Source organism: Nothobranchius furzeri, chromosome 14 (genome assembly GCF_043380555.1).
Source record: "Nothobranchius furzeri strain GRZ-AD chromosome 14, NfurGRZ-RIMD1, whole genome shotgun sequence".
NCBI classification, from domain to species: domain Eukaryota; kingdom Metazoa; phylum Chordata; class Actinopteri; order Cyprinodontiformes; family Nothobranchiidae; genus Nothobranchius; species Nothobranchius furzeri.
Window position 1 is genome coordinate 43,177,264 of NC_091754.1, and position 13,071 is coordinate 43,190,334.

Sequence of the window (13,071 nt, forward strand, 5' to 3'; positions counted from 1 at the left end):
TTACGAGTCACATGACATAATCTACACAGAAGCCGTGGTCATGTGATGTAAGTCTGTTCCATTTACCGTTTTCTTTGATCAAGGAAGGACAGTGTCCTTGTAAACAAGACGCCTGACCTCACAAGACATCGCCTCGCAAAGCCAGGCGCCTTGACACCCAATGTGTTAAAGGGAGACTAGGCTTGCTTTTAGCACCCCCTAGTGTCCTTTTGTAGAACGATCTGAGGAGAGAGCATGTGCTGACGGCCCAATCGCCAGACACACGGCGGCGTTTTGAAGCGGATGGCAGCTTGTTAATCAACTTCCACAAACAATTAAGACAGATTTTCGCCTAATTTACTCTCTGACAACGCAAAAAATGTAATAAATCTAGTAAATATAACACACTCAACCTGGAGGTAAGCGGAGAAAATTTAGAAAATTTGCAAATATATATTGACGAGGTTTTTGAGCTTTTTGTCATGGGACCAAAGAAAGCAGCAGCAGCTGAGACGGAAACACCTGGGACCAAGAGGAGCCGTCCCCAGGACTCGCCCGAGGCCTCATCTCCCCATAAGGATGTCTTAGATTAACTACAGTCCATAGATAAACGGCTTCTGGGATTTGAGGGACGACTCCACCTGCTAGAGGTGCTTCACAAGGAGTTCCAGGACCTCCGAACATCTCTGGAGTTTAGCCAGGAGCAGGTGGAGCGGCTCGCGGCTGAGAACGCGTCTCTGCGGGAATCTGTTTCCTCCTTGACTGCAGGATTAGATCGGATCTCCCAGGACAACAAAGCTCTAAAGGAGACGGTTCTGGATCTCCAATCACCCAGCATGAGAGATAACCTGGTGTTTGCAGGCCTTCCAGAGCAGACCGGAGGAGAAGCGGAGGATTGCGAGCAAACCATCAAGAACTTTCTCCACACCCACAAGAAGATACCTGAGGAAACGGTTAAAAACATCACCTTTCATCGGGTACATCGCCTTCGAGCCAGAAGAACAGACAGCAGAAGACCTCGTCCCATCGTGGCTAAATTTGAGCACTTTAAGCAGAAAGATCTTGTTAAAAGCCGCGGGAGAGAGCTTAAAGGTAAAGACTACAGCGTAAACGACCAGTTTCCTAAAGAAATTCTGGATCGCCGCCGAGTTCTCTTCCTGCTGCTCAAGAAGTTCAGCAGGCTGTGATCTCCGTGGATAAACTGTTTGTTGACGGTAAGATCTACAAAGAACGAGCAGTAACAGACTGGCTTTATTAGAACAACTTCAGGTACAACTTTATTATTATTAAAAGCACTCACTGGGTTTGAACATGTCAGGATTTATAGCTGCTAGATCCATTTAGAAATGTTCACCTGTTCCTTCACCAACTCACACCCACAACACTTTTTCTTTTCTTTCTTCTTTTTTCCTTTTTTTAACCTTTATAATTCCTTTCTTTCCCTTTTTTTATCTGCTTCTGGGTCTTTACATCTGCATTGCACAATTTTTTTCCCCTCTTTCCACACTGCAGCACACAACTTGCGCGCGCGCACACACACACATGTAGACTCCATACGCAGTCACACGGATAAGTAGCCTAAGACGTTTCATTGCACAATCAAAACACTGTTGGGCTTGTCTTGTTATTGTTATTATTCTTAGGGATGAGCGAGTACACCACTATCTGTATCTGTTCAACCAACTAAATTATTTGTATCTATATCTGTACTCATAATGGGATTGGCATAACCCGGAAAAGGGCGTGGTTTAACCGGAAGTGGGTGTGGTTTACATCAATAAATTATTTTAAGTCTGAAATTGATGTGGATTGATCAGAAGTTGGTATGTGTATTGTTTATTTGAAAACTATTTACAGAGCAGCCTCAGAATTGAGATTAAATATTTTTGATCACAATAGTAAAGAAACTATTACAGAACAAGTTTTTCAATAAAATCAGAACATTAATATTTAAGTGCATGAATTAATACATCTGAACTCATGCAGTAGGAACTAGGAAATATGAAATGCTAGAACCAGACACAACTTTATATATATATTTTTAATTTTAATTTGACTAAACTAATTTTTTTCTTAACGTTCTTGGCATTTACCCCCACACATAGTTAAACAAAACAATGTTGATTAAGGTGTGTGTGAGTGTGTGTGTGTGTGTGTGTGTGTGTGTGTGTGTGTGTGAGAGAGAGAGAGAGAGAGAGAGAGAGAGAGAGAGAGAGAGAGAGAGAGAGAGAGAGAGAGAGAGAGAGAGAGAGAGAGAGAGAGAGAGAGAGAGTTAAAAATTTTTTTAAAAAAAACCCGACCGGAGCGGAGTTAGTGACTGATGCAGCACGTCAGCTCTGTCTTGTCAAATGCACCATGTATGTTACGAAAAAAGTAACTTTAAATATTCAACCGAAAATGAGGCGAGCTGAAGAAAGCCTAGGGACTACTGAAGAAGAGTGAGCAACAGTGAAGCAAGCACAGAGAGATCCGTTGCTGTCTGTGTGTGTTCGTGGATGAGCCGGACGGACTGTGCTCCCGGCCGGCTGCAGTTTTGTGTGTAGGGAGGGGCGGGCGCTCTATGTGACTGGCCAATCAGAGAGCGTGAAGACAGTCAGTTACCCAATGAGGATTTTCCTTCAGTACGATTACAGATATTAACGAGTTTTACTCGTTTCATGCTCGTATTCGTCAAAAATGCTTTATCCGTACGGATACTCGTTTCAGACGAGTATCTGGCTCATCCCTAATTATTATTATTATTATTATTATTATTATTATTATTATTATTGTTGTTTATTGTTATTATTTATTTATACTTTATCAGCATTAATATTTTTATGTTAATATTGTACGAAAATAAAAAAAATATTTTTTGCTACTATTACTATTTTTTTTATTAACGTTGCAAATGATAATAATGATTATAATAATACCCCTATTATTTACTCTCTATTATTTACTATAAGATTAATGTATGCGTTTAATTACTTATTTTATCTCATACACATGAGGGCGTCATATTATAGCTACTCACACACACATCTATGGGTGCACTAAGGTTTGTCTCATGGAACGTACATGGAGCTGGCTCCAGAGAGAAGAGATTAAAAATGTTTGATCAGTTAAAAGAGTGCAAGCAGACGTACTATTATTACAAGAGACTCATAGATCTGCCACATCTGCAGATGAACTTAAAACACCTGAGTTTCCCAGCATGTTCTCTGCAGGGGTGTAGCTATTTTAATACACAAAAACATCAATTTCACAGTATTGAACACAATTTCCGTTCCAGAGGGTAGATTTATAATGTTAAAAATATCTATACAAAACCAAAGCTTATTTATCGTCAGCATATACTGCCCACATATTGATGACCCTCCATTCTTTCATAATTTTCTCTCTGTACTCTCCGAACACTTGGACTATCCACTTATACTTGGAGGTGATTTTAATTTTTGGATGGACACTTTAACAGACAAGCTCAGTACAGCTGGGACTCAGCGCAATTGGCAATCCGCTAACATAGTTAAACAGTACATGAGTGATTATGGGCTTTGTGATGCATGGCGATCTCTTCATCCCAACCGTAGAGAGTATACTTTTTTCTCACACGTCCATCACTCTCATTCACGTTTGGATTATTTTCTAGTCAGCAGCTCATTGTTGGCTGACATTTCAGACAATGAGATACACCCCATAGCTGTCAGCGACCATGCTCCGGTTTCTTTAACTCTGGCAAACAAGAAGACAATCCCACCAAGCTAAAACTGGAGGTTTATTACATCACTGCTTAAAGATGAAGGTTTTATTGATTTTTTTAAAAAGGAGTGGGCTTTATATTTAGAACATAATGACCTGCCTGGAACATCAGCATCTATTCTCTGGGAGGCAAGAAAGGCAGTGATGAGAGGTAAAATAATCTCTTTCTCATCACATAAGAAAAAGACAGAAAACAAACGTATTCATGAGTTAGAAGAAATCATTAAGTCTTTAGAGATATCCACAGAAGAAGAGTTACTGAGCAAATTACGTAAAGCTAAATTAGAACTTCTTGGAATTATTGACAAAAAGACACAATTTTTAGCACAAAGACTACGAATAGAAAACTTTGAACATAGTAATAAATCAGGTAAATTCTTAGCTAGCCAGTTAAAAATTGATAAAGAAAAAACTACCATATCTGCTGTTAAAGACTCAACTGGGAATATAGTTTATGACCCTGAAAGAATAAACAACACTTTCAGAGACTTTTACCAAACTTTGTACTCACCATAGATAAACCCATCAGATAACGAGATCAATTAGTTCCTTGACAGGATAACACTTTCTAAATTATCAGACAGCCAAGCTACAGTCCTGGACTCGTCACTAACATCAGCTGAGCTCCAGGAATCCCTTAAATCCATGACTAATAGGAAAGCTCCAGGTCCAGACGGGTTTCCAGCAGAGTTCTACAAAGAATTCTGGATCAATCTGGCTCCAACATTTTTCAGAAATGCAGATTACAGCCAAAGATGAATTCAGCCAATATTAGTCTCTTGTTAAAACCAGGAAAAGACCCTACCAGCTATCGCCCAATATCTCTTATTAATGTTGATCTCAAAATAATTTGTAAAGCCCTGGCAAAAAGATTAGAGAAGGTAACCCCCTTCATAGTACACCCTGACCAAACTGGTTTCATTAAGGGTAGACAGTCATCCACAAACTTGCGTAGATTACTTAATTTGATAGATTTCTCTTACAGTAGAAACATAGAAACTAGTATATTATCTCTAGATGCAGAAAAGGCTTTTGATAGAGTTAACTGGAAGTTTTTATATGCAACTTTACATAAATTTGGTTTTGGGAACTTCGTCATAAACTGGCTAAAAACATTATACAGTTCACCAACAGCACGTGTCAGGACAAATGACCAAATATCAGCTAGCTTCTGTCTTCAGAGGGGGACCAGGCAGGGATGCCCACTCTCCCCCTCACTGTTTGCTATTTTTATCGAACCACTAGCGGCAGCAATTAGGCATACAACAGATATTAAAGGGATAGAGTGTAAGAAAATAGAACACAAGATCAGTCTTTATGCAGATGATGTTTTACTTTCTCCAGAATTCTCAATCCTCTCTCTCCCATTCAATAGAACTGATAAACTCTTTTTCAAGAGTTTCAGATTACTCTATAAACTGGTTAAAATCCACAGTTCTACCAATTAATTTCTCTTTTGTTAATTTGCTTAATACACAATTGGAGTCAGGGAATATCACATACCTGGGAATTAATGTCTCTCCCAAGCTGGCAGATCTGAACACACTAAACTACATGCCACTTTTAAAGAAAGTGGAAGATGATCTTGCAAGATGGAAATCCTTACCAATATCACTCATGGGGAGAGTTGCTACAATTAAAATGATGGTCTTACCCAGAATAAATTACTTATTCTCGATTATCCCAAACAAACCACCAGCTGACTGGTTTAAATCTTTGAACTCCTCATTTACTAAATTCCTTTGGCAGGATAAACCTCCATGAATTAGCTTAAAAACGCTTCAGAAGACCAAAGACAGAGGAGGACTGGATCTACCCAACTTTTATTATTATTTCTTAGCCAACAGGCTGCAATATATACCAAGATGGTTTCAAGATAACCCACTAGATGAGTCCTGGTTAGATATAGAACAGACACTTTGCAATACGATAGAGCTTTCAGACTTACCATTTATTAGCTCAAGCATAAGAAAACATGAAAGCTTCAAAAGTATTAGTATCAGCAACTCTCTGACAGCATGGTGGGAGTATCTAAAAATGACAGTCTTCACTAATACCATGCAGATGCACACCTATCTGGAATAATCCTGACATTTTGCAAAATAACCAAATGATGAACCTTCCGGATTGAAAAAATAAAGGAATCCTATACCTGGAAAACATATATGAAGGATTGGACTTCATCCCATTTAATCGAATAGTCTCCCAATTTGGAATGGATAAGAATAGCTTTTTAGAAAATCACCAAATTAAATCTGTAGTCAAACAAAAATTTAGGCTCAATAAAATAGAATTACAAACAGCACCAAGGGTATTTGACTTCTATAATCTCAACCCCCCAAACTACTGTCTAAAGTATATAAGACACTGTCCAAAATAGACAATAAAATTGCAATCCCAATTGAAAAATGGGAGGTGGATCTTCAGTTAGCTTTGACCAGAACTTCTGGTCCCAAACTTGTTTAAAAACTTTTAAAATGATCAGACACCCCAATTTACAATTAATTCAGTACAAAATTCTGCACAGAGTACACTATACAGGTCATCGGATGTTCAAGATGGGGTTTGTGTCATCTGACTAATGTACACACTGCACAAACATCATTCCTGACAGTTACATTCACGCACTGTGGTCCTGTCCAGGAATTTTGGGGTAGAGTATGTGAGGATCTGTCAAAATGTCTGAAATGTCATATCCCAACTTCCCCCTCTCTTTGTTTACTGGGAGACCTGGACGATGTCCCGATTGAAACATCTTTGGTTTACGTGGTTCTGACTGCCATATGCATCGCTAAGAAAACTATCCTCTTGAATTGGAAAAATAGAGAAACTCTCTGCATTAACCAGTATAGAAATCTTTTGTTAGATCATATTACACTTGATTTAGCCTCTGCTTCCACTTCAAATCAATCTCTCTGGGCTCCTTTGATCGGTTCCATCACATAGCGATGATGGGGGACCATTGATGTTGTCCTGCGGGATGATGTGGGTGGGGGGGGGTGGAGGGTCTGAGTTTGGAGTATCCGGATGTTCCCTGGAGGTGGGTTCACTGGGGGTGTCTGGGACTGGGGGGCCGTTGCCCCCCTCTGGAGGTGCTTGGGTTGCCTCGGGGGTGGACTACTGGCAGTTGTGAGTGGGGCCCCTTGGAGGTCTTGGCGGCGGCCATGGGTCACTGCCTGGCAGCTGCATTGCCCCTGGGCGGGTCTGGGTGGGGGCCTGGGGGCTTGGGGTGTGGGGGTGGCCGGCCCCGTGTGGGGATCTGGGCGGGGCCTTGGGGGTCGGGTCCTGAAATGTATGCTGCCGGGAAGAAGGCAGGAACATGCAGAAGTGCCTGGCCCGGTTTCAGGGGCCTCGGGTAGACCTTGGCTCCTCTGCTGTCCCATCAAAGGGGAGGGGGAGGTCCAGGAGGGGGAGGACCCAACCTTACCTGGATGTCCTATGTCTTATATATTCTGGAAGTTGTGCAAATGCAGGGATGGGCATAGATATTCTGCTGGGGTGGGGCTGGGTTGGTGCCCTCAGACTCCGTGAGGCTCTGTAATGCTGCTGCTTTGGGCCCTGGCAGGATGGGCTGGGGTTTCCATGCCCTGGGTGGCAATTTGACAACAGAGGTGCCTATTGGGGCCAGTGGGGGAGCTGGCTCCCTGGAGGGCTAAGCCCAACCAGCCATTCCTCCCCATCCCCTCATATTTCTCTCCGCCTCCTCCCTCACATCATCACACAAACATGCACATAGGACCTTGGGGGGTGGACAAGTCAGGGAGTGTGGGTATAGACCCCATTTCCGCATTCCTGTGGCAACCTGCCCACCAATTTTATTTGCACCTTATACACTTCCACCAACGACATTCCACGCAAACACACACTTAGGGACTTGGGAGTGAGCACATTCAACGGCACTTGGCAGGGGGATTTCTCAGCCTCCTCCCGAATGCCGGTGCCCACTTCCAATTTTAAACTGCACTTAGACACCGAGGGCTGTGTGTGCAAGCGGAATGGTGCGGTGGCATCAGCTGGCATTGGCCAGACAATGCCCGCACTGGCCGCTCACCACATTCCATGGAATACACCTGATCAACACACAACACTATATTGGAGCAGGCAGAGGGACATTAGGGGTCTTAGCTCACCTCTGTTGTTGCTTGGCTTCCTGGGGCTTGAGGCTAGGAGGGAGATCTGGCCGTCTGGTTGGGGTCTGGGGTGGTGGGTTGCTGTGCTCAGCGTTGAGTGGGGGAGCCTGCTCATCAGCACCCCAGCAGAAAGGGTCAAACTCTGGTAACCGGTGATGGTTGTACCCAATGTGCAGCAGTACCGGGACCAGAGTGAATAGGGTGTGTATGGGGAGCATGAGTGGGTGTCCGGTGAGCATTTTTGTAAGTCTTTGGTCGTATGTGCATGTCTGAGCATGAGCGAGGGAGTGTGTGACTGTGTTTGTGTATGACTGTATATGTTAGGTGGGGCCTTTGACTCCTCCCCTCTCCTGGGACTTCTTTTGATGATATAGATCTTCATCTCCCCTCCCCCTGCCACACCTGGTGTGGTGCCTTGGTCTGCCTGAGTGTTCGTGGCTCCTGGGTCAGGGGGTTTAAGATTTTTGGCGTCTGCCTGATCAATCCCGGTGGTTGCCTGGTGGGGTCTGCTGGGTCCCCGGCGGGGGTGGTCGCCCCTGGGTCCCGGGTTGCTGGGTCCCGGGCTCGGCCGGCTGGGGGTGGGAGGCTGCGGGCGGGCCTGTGGGCTTGCCGCTGATATCTCCCGGGACTCTGCCGCTGCTGGTTGTGGCCCCCTGGGGCGATCCTCTGTGCCTCTCGAGGGGGCTGGGGGCCTTTCTGGTTGCAGTCTCCTTGGGGTTCCTGTGTTCTGGGGCAGTGCCTGGATCTCTGGGACTTGGAGCTCCCCCGTCTCCTACACATCTTTGGGGGGTAGATCTGTGGTCCCTCACACTCTCTATTGGATGCTCCTATAGAGAAACCTTACATAAACAAGCGCGTGTACACACACAGGTGCTCACATGGTGCTCTCAAAAGTATCGGCTTGGGCACATTCAACACATGTCTTAAGGCTGTGGTTGCCACTAAATGCACTGTGATTTATGATCGTGTGATTGTTCAGTTAAACAATGTTGATTATATATCTCTTCATCAAGCTGACGCAGTGATAGCTTGATCTTGTTGTATTGTTGTTGTGTCCCCTATTTTATTTATTTATTTATTTATGTTTGCTTTTTTTCTTGTCTCTTTCTGCAGGTCTAGAAGCAAAATTGTTTATTTTTGTGGAATCCCCCACCCCCACCCCCTTCCCCCCTCTCTCCCCACCTTTTGTCTTTTCCTTTCTCTTTCACCTCTGACTCAGTGTCTGGTCGGTATTACAAAGCATTCAAAAACAATAACAATAAAGTTTTAAGTATCAGGCGTGACATTAAAAGCAGACGCTTTGATGCTCCACCTGAGAGTAAATCTGTAAGGCTTGTTACCAGCATTCAGACATCAATTCTGTTTGCTTCACTGCCAGACAGGATACGGTTAAAAAAAAACACAATAACAACCACCAAAGCAGATTCATGGTAGCATGAGTCTCACTCACGTACTTGACAATAAAGCTGGGTCTGAAATATCTTCAGACATTCTTGTCAGTGTAATAAAAGAAAGCATTTTCTTTTATTCAAATTAGTGTAGATTTGTTCATTACAGAGATCCGTCCTCAACGGCATAGACATAGAAGAGTAGACACCACGCCGATCGCGACTGTGTATGATAGTCGCGTTTTTGTGGTCTACTTTTTATAAACTGTATGGTTAACAGGATGTTTAGCTAAGGCTTTAGCTCCGTGGAATCTGGAGCTCTCGAACTATGGTAGAGTGCTGTTCATGAACCCGTTTACACACCAGAATGAGAGCTCACCTTATTATTCATCAGACAAAATATGTACGAGTTTGGTTTACGTTCACAAAAAAAAAATATATATATATATATATATATATATATATATATATATATATATATATATATATATATATATATATAAACAACAAGTTCACGAATGATCGTTAAATGAACTTTTTGAGTACAACACCACCATGTTGTACTTATAGACTTTTCCCTTCTCAGACGTACCTTGGTTTGGTGCAGGTTGTGTTTTTGTTTCTTCTTGTTTTTCTGTTCGGTTAAAGGTTTAAAATAGGTCTGCAGCTATTGGATATTTTTGTATGTGAATATTCTATTGAATCTTCTGATTAATCGAATGTTCCATTTGACAATGTTTCAAGTGAAACGAGACCATGGTCTGCTGCTAAAAACATGAAATAAACTACAAAATTATGAGGCTAAAAGGTCAGACTCTTGTTATAAAAGGCTCCATAGGAAACCTAAGTCCCCTCCCTTTCCAGTCGGCTCATGGGTCCCTGGAAGAGCGAAAAAATTAAAGCAAGTCAACGGGGCTAAATGAGCTATATTCTAACCCGTTTTGCCTCATGCCCTGGATCACACAAATGTTGTACTGCTATTTAAATGAAAACCAATTATGTGTGTTTTGACCATGCCAGTGACGTACTTTGAAATTTATTAGATTGTAAATGTTTGCTGTTGGCATGACTACACACCAGACATCGGCACGTCGCATATGTGACGTCACCACATAATCTCCTCCCCACTAGCTTGGCCACTACTTACCACATGACCAGATTTATGGTGTTTCTTTCCTCCTGAAGGAAGGATTTGAAGTTTGCTGAACTTGCAGCCATTTTCTCTTTGTTTTTCTCCGTGTCTGGTTCAATGACGTTGTAGTCCTGGACTTATTTTCACACAAAACCTAAAAGAGCGTTTTTAGCCCCATTGACTTGTATTTATTATATATATATATATATATATATATATATATATATATATATATATATATATATGATGCATAATTTTTTTACAGTGCTTCATTTATACAGTTGGATGGTAATGAAATGGATTTGCTGTACATCTCTCCTCCACCCCGGCCCTCTCTCCATGTGTCATAGCATGGTCCACAGCTAAGGACAAAAGAAAAAAGCTTCACATAAACAACAAATGCTTATCTTAATGTGACCATTTAAGGTCAATTTATCAAAATAAATTTGTTTTTGTGTTTCTTCTCAGGTCTGGCAATAGTGCAGGGTCAGAGAAAAACTATCAACGATTCATTCCTTGATGCTTCCAACCTTCTGGCCAGTGTGCCTGGACCACGGAGAGCTGACCTGGACGTGGTTTTTGAGATCAAGCATTTCCCCGATCACGGCCGGATCATTCTGAATGGAGAGGACCTGCCTCGCAGTGCCCCATATTTCACACAGCAAGATGTTACTCAAGGAAAGTTGGATTATCTCCATGATGACTCTGGAGCTGCCTTGGACAGCTTTCCTTTCAGGGCTTTTCTAAAGTCAGACAGTGGAGGTGTTGCCTCACCGGCTGATGCTGTTATACTGGAGGAGGTCTTCCATATTTCAGTCAAACGAAGAGGTTCTGATCTCCCAGAACTTGTCACCACAGATATGCTCCTGGAGGTTCTCCAAGGCTCTGTTATTTCCCTAACCCAGAACCATCTAAACACTCACGATGAAGACAGCCCTCCGGAGGAGGTGCTCTTCAGAGTGACTAAAGGACCTAGCAACGGTAAGCTGGTTAACCTCATCACTATGGAGTCTATTTTTGAATTCACACAAGAAATGATCAATCGTGGAGAGGTGGGCTTCAGCAGCGATGGCAGCCTTGCAAATGACTATGTGGAGTTCATTGTGTCAGATGGAGAACATCAGACAGAACCGTTTACACTGCACATTGGTGTTCTGGCTCGGACCCTGCATCTCGACAGGCTCTCTGAGATCAGGGTTAAACAAGGGGATGATGAGACTCTGGTGACTGAACAGATGTTGAGGGCCACCACAGGAGGTGCTGCTGAGGAGGACATCCTTTACAAAATCACCAGTGTACCAAAGTATGCAGCTGTCATGGTGGACCGGCAGCCCACATCTGCTTTCACCCAGAAACAGATTAAAGAGGGCCGAGTCAGTGTCCGCTTCGTCAAGTCCAATTCACCCCAAGACAGTGTTTCATTTACGGCCCGTAGCCGCGCCGCTAACGTCTCCTCTGTCCTAAACATCACCGTCCAGCCTCTAGCCAACATTGCTCAGGATCCTCTGTTACCTCAGGGAGCTCTTGTTCTCCTGGACAGGAAGCTTCTGGATGCATCTCCACTGGCCAATAAGACCAGAGTATCCCCCACGTTCACAGTCCTTCAGCAACCTAAGGGGGCTCGTTTTGTGACATCTAGAGGTCCAGGTGCAGGACAGCGTGTGGACTCATTCAGCCAGAAGGACCTGGATGAAGGCCGAGTAGTGATGGAGATAGACCATGCTTCTGGTTCACAAAGTGGTCGTAAAAAGGATGAAGCTCGCTTCCTGCTAAAGGCTCATGGAGTCCCGCCTGCTGAATGTGTACTGTCATTCTATACCAGCCCTTATACTGCATCAGAAGTTTATCCAGCCACCCTGCTGAGGACTCCCTCTGAGGTCACTGATGGACCTGTCCTCACCACATCATCTCCAGGCTCCAGCTCCTACGGAAAAGCACATGTTTCCCGCCGTGGCAGTTTCTGGTCTATCTTCATCCCAATCATGGTGGTCCTCCTCCTCCTGCTCCTGGCAGCTATCTTGGCCTACTATCTGATCCGTAAGAGCAAGACAGGCAAACACAATGTCCAGACGGCAGCATCAAAGCCCAAAAATGGCGATGTAGCCTCTACAGAGACCTTTCGTAAAACCGACCCAGTCAACAACATCGCCATGTCCAACATGGACTCCAAAGACACGGACCCAGAGTTGTTGCAGCACTGTCGGACAACAAACCCGACTCCAAAAAAGAACCAGTACTGGGTTTGAAACTCTCTCGCAGAAACGATGAAGGTGGATCCTCTAATGATTCCTCTCAGTATTAAAGACCTCCTGCCGCAGAAGTCAAAAGGAAACCGATCACTGATGCCTTCTTTTACTGACTGATCTCAGAACTGTGGACAAATTCCCAGGCTGGAAACACGGTACACCCACCAGCAAAGACAGAAGCAGTGCATTCTGTTCGGAAGCTGATGCCGTGTCTATTTATTTCAGTTTTAGTTTTCCCTCTTCAAAGGGCACAGATGAAGACATGAACATGCTGTGTTTGCAAAAGATAGATTTTTTTGGTGCTCTGTTTTTGTGTTTACTATGATAACACAGACAAACCTTAATCATAAAGTTTATTTAGTATATTTGTATTCCATTTCTGTTTTAGGCCCCTTGGTAATGCCATGCATAGAGTGATGAAGTGAATGTTTGTAATACAAAAATAGATTTTTTTT

General features: G+C 43.3%; 1 protein-coding gene across 1 annotated transcript in view; it reads left to right on the plus strand.

Moving 5' to 3' along the window:
- Positions 1-12,848, plus strand: part of cspg4 (chondroitin sulfate proteoglycan 4) — a 116,848-nt gene extending 104,000 nt beyond the window's left edge. Inside the window, exon 11 of the mRNA XM_015974450.3 lies at positions 10,839-12,848. Coding sequence (XP_015829936.2) covers positions 10,839-12,616 — 1,778 coding nt within the window. The 3' untranslated portion in view covers positions 12,617-12,848. The remainder of the gene's footprint in view (positions 1-10,838) is intronic.
- Positions 12,849-13,071: the final 223 nt, after the last annotated feature.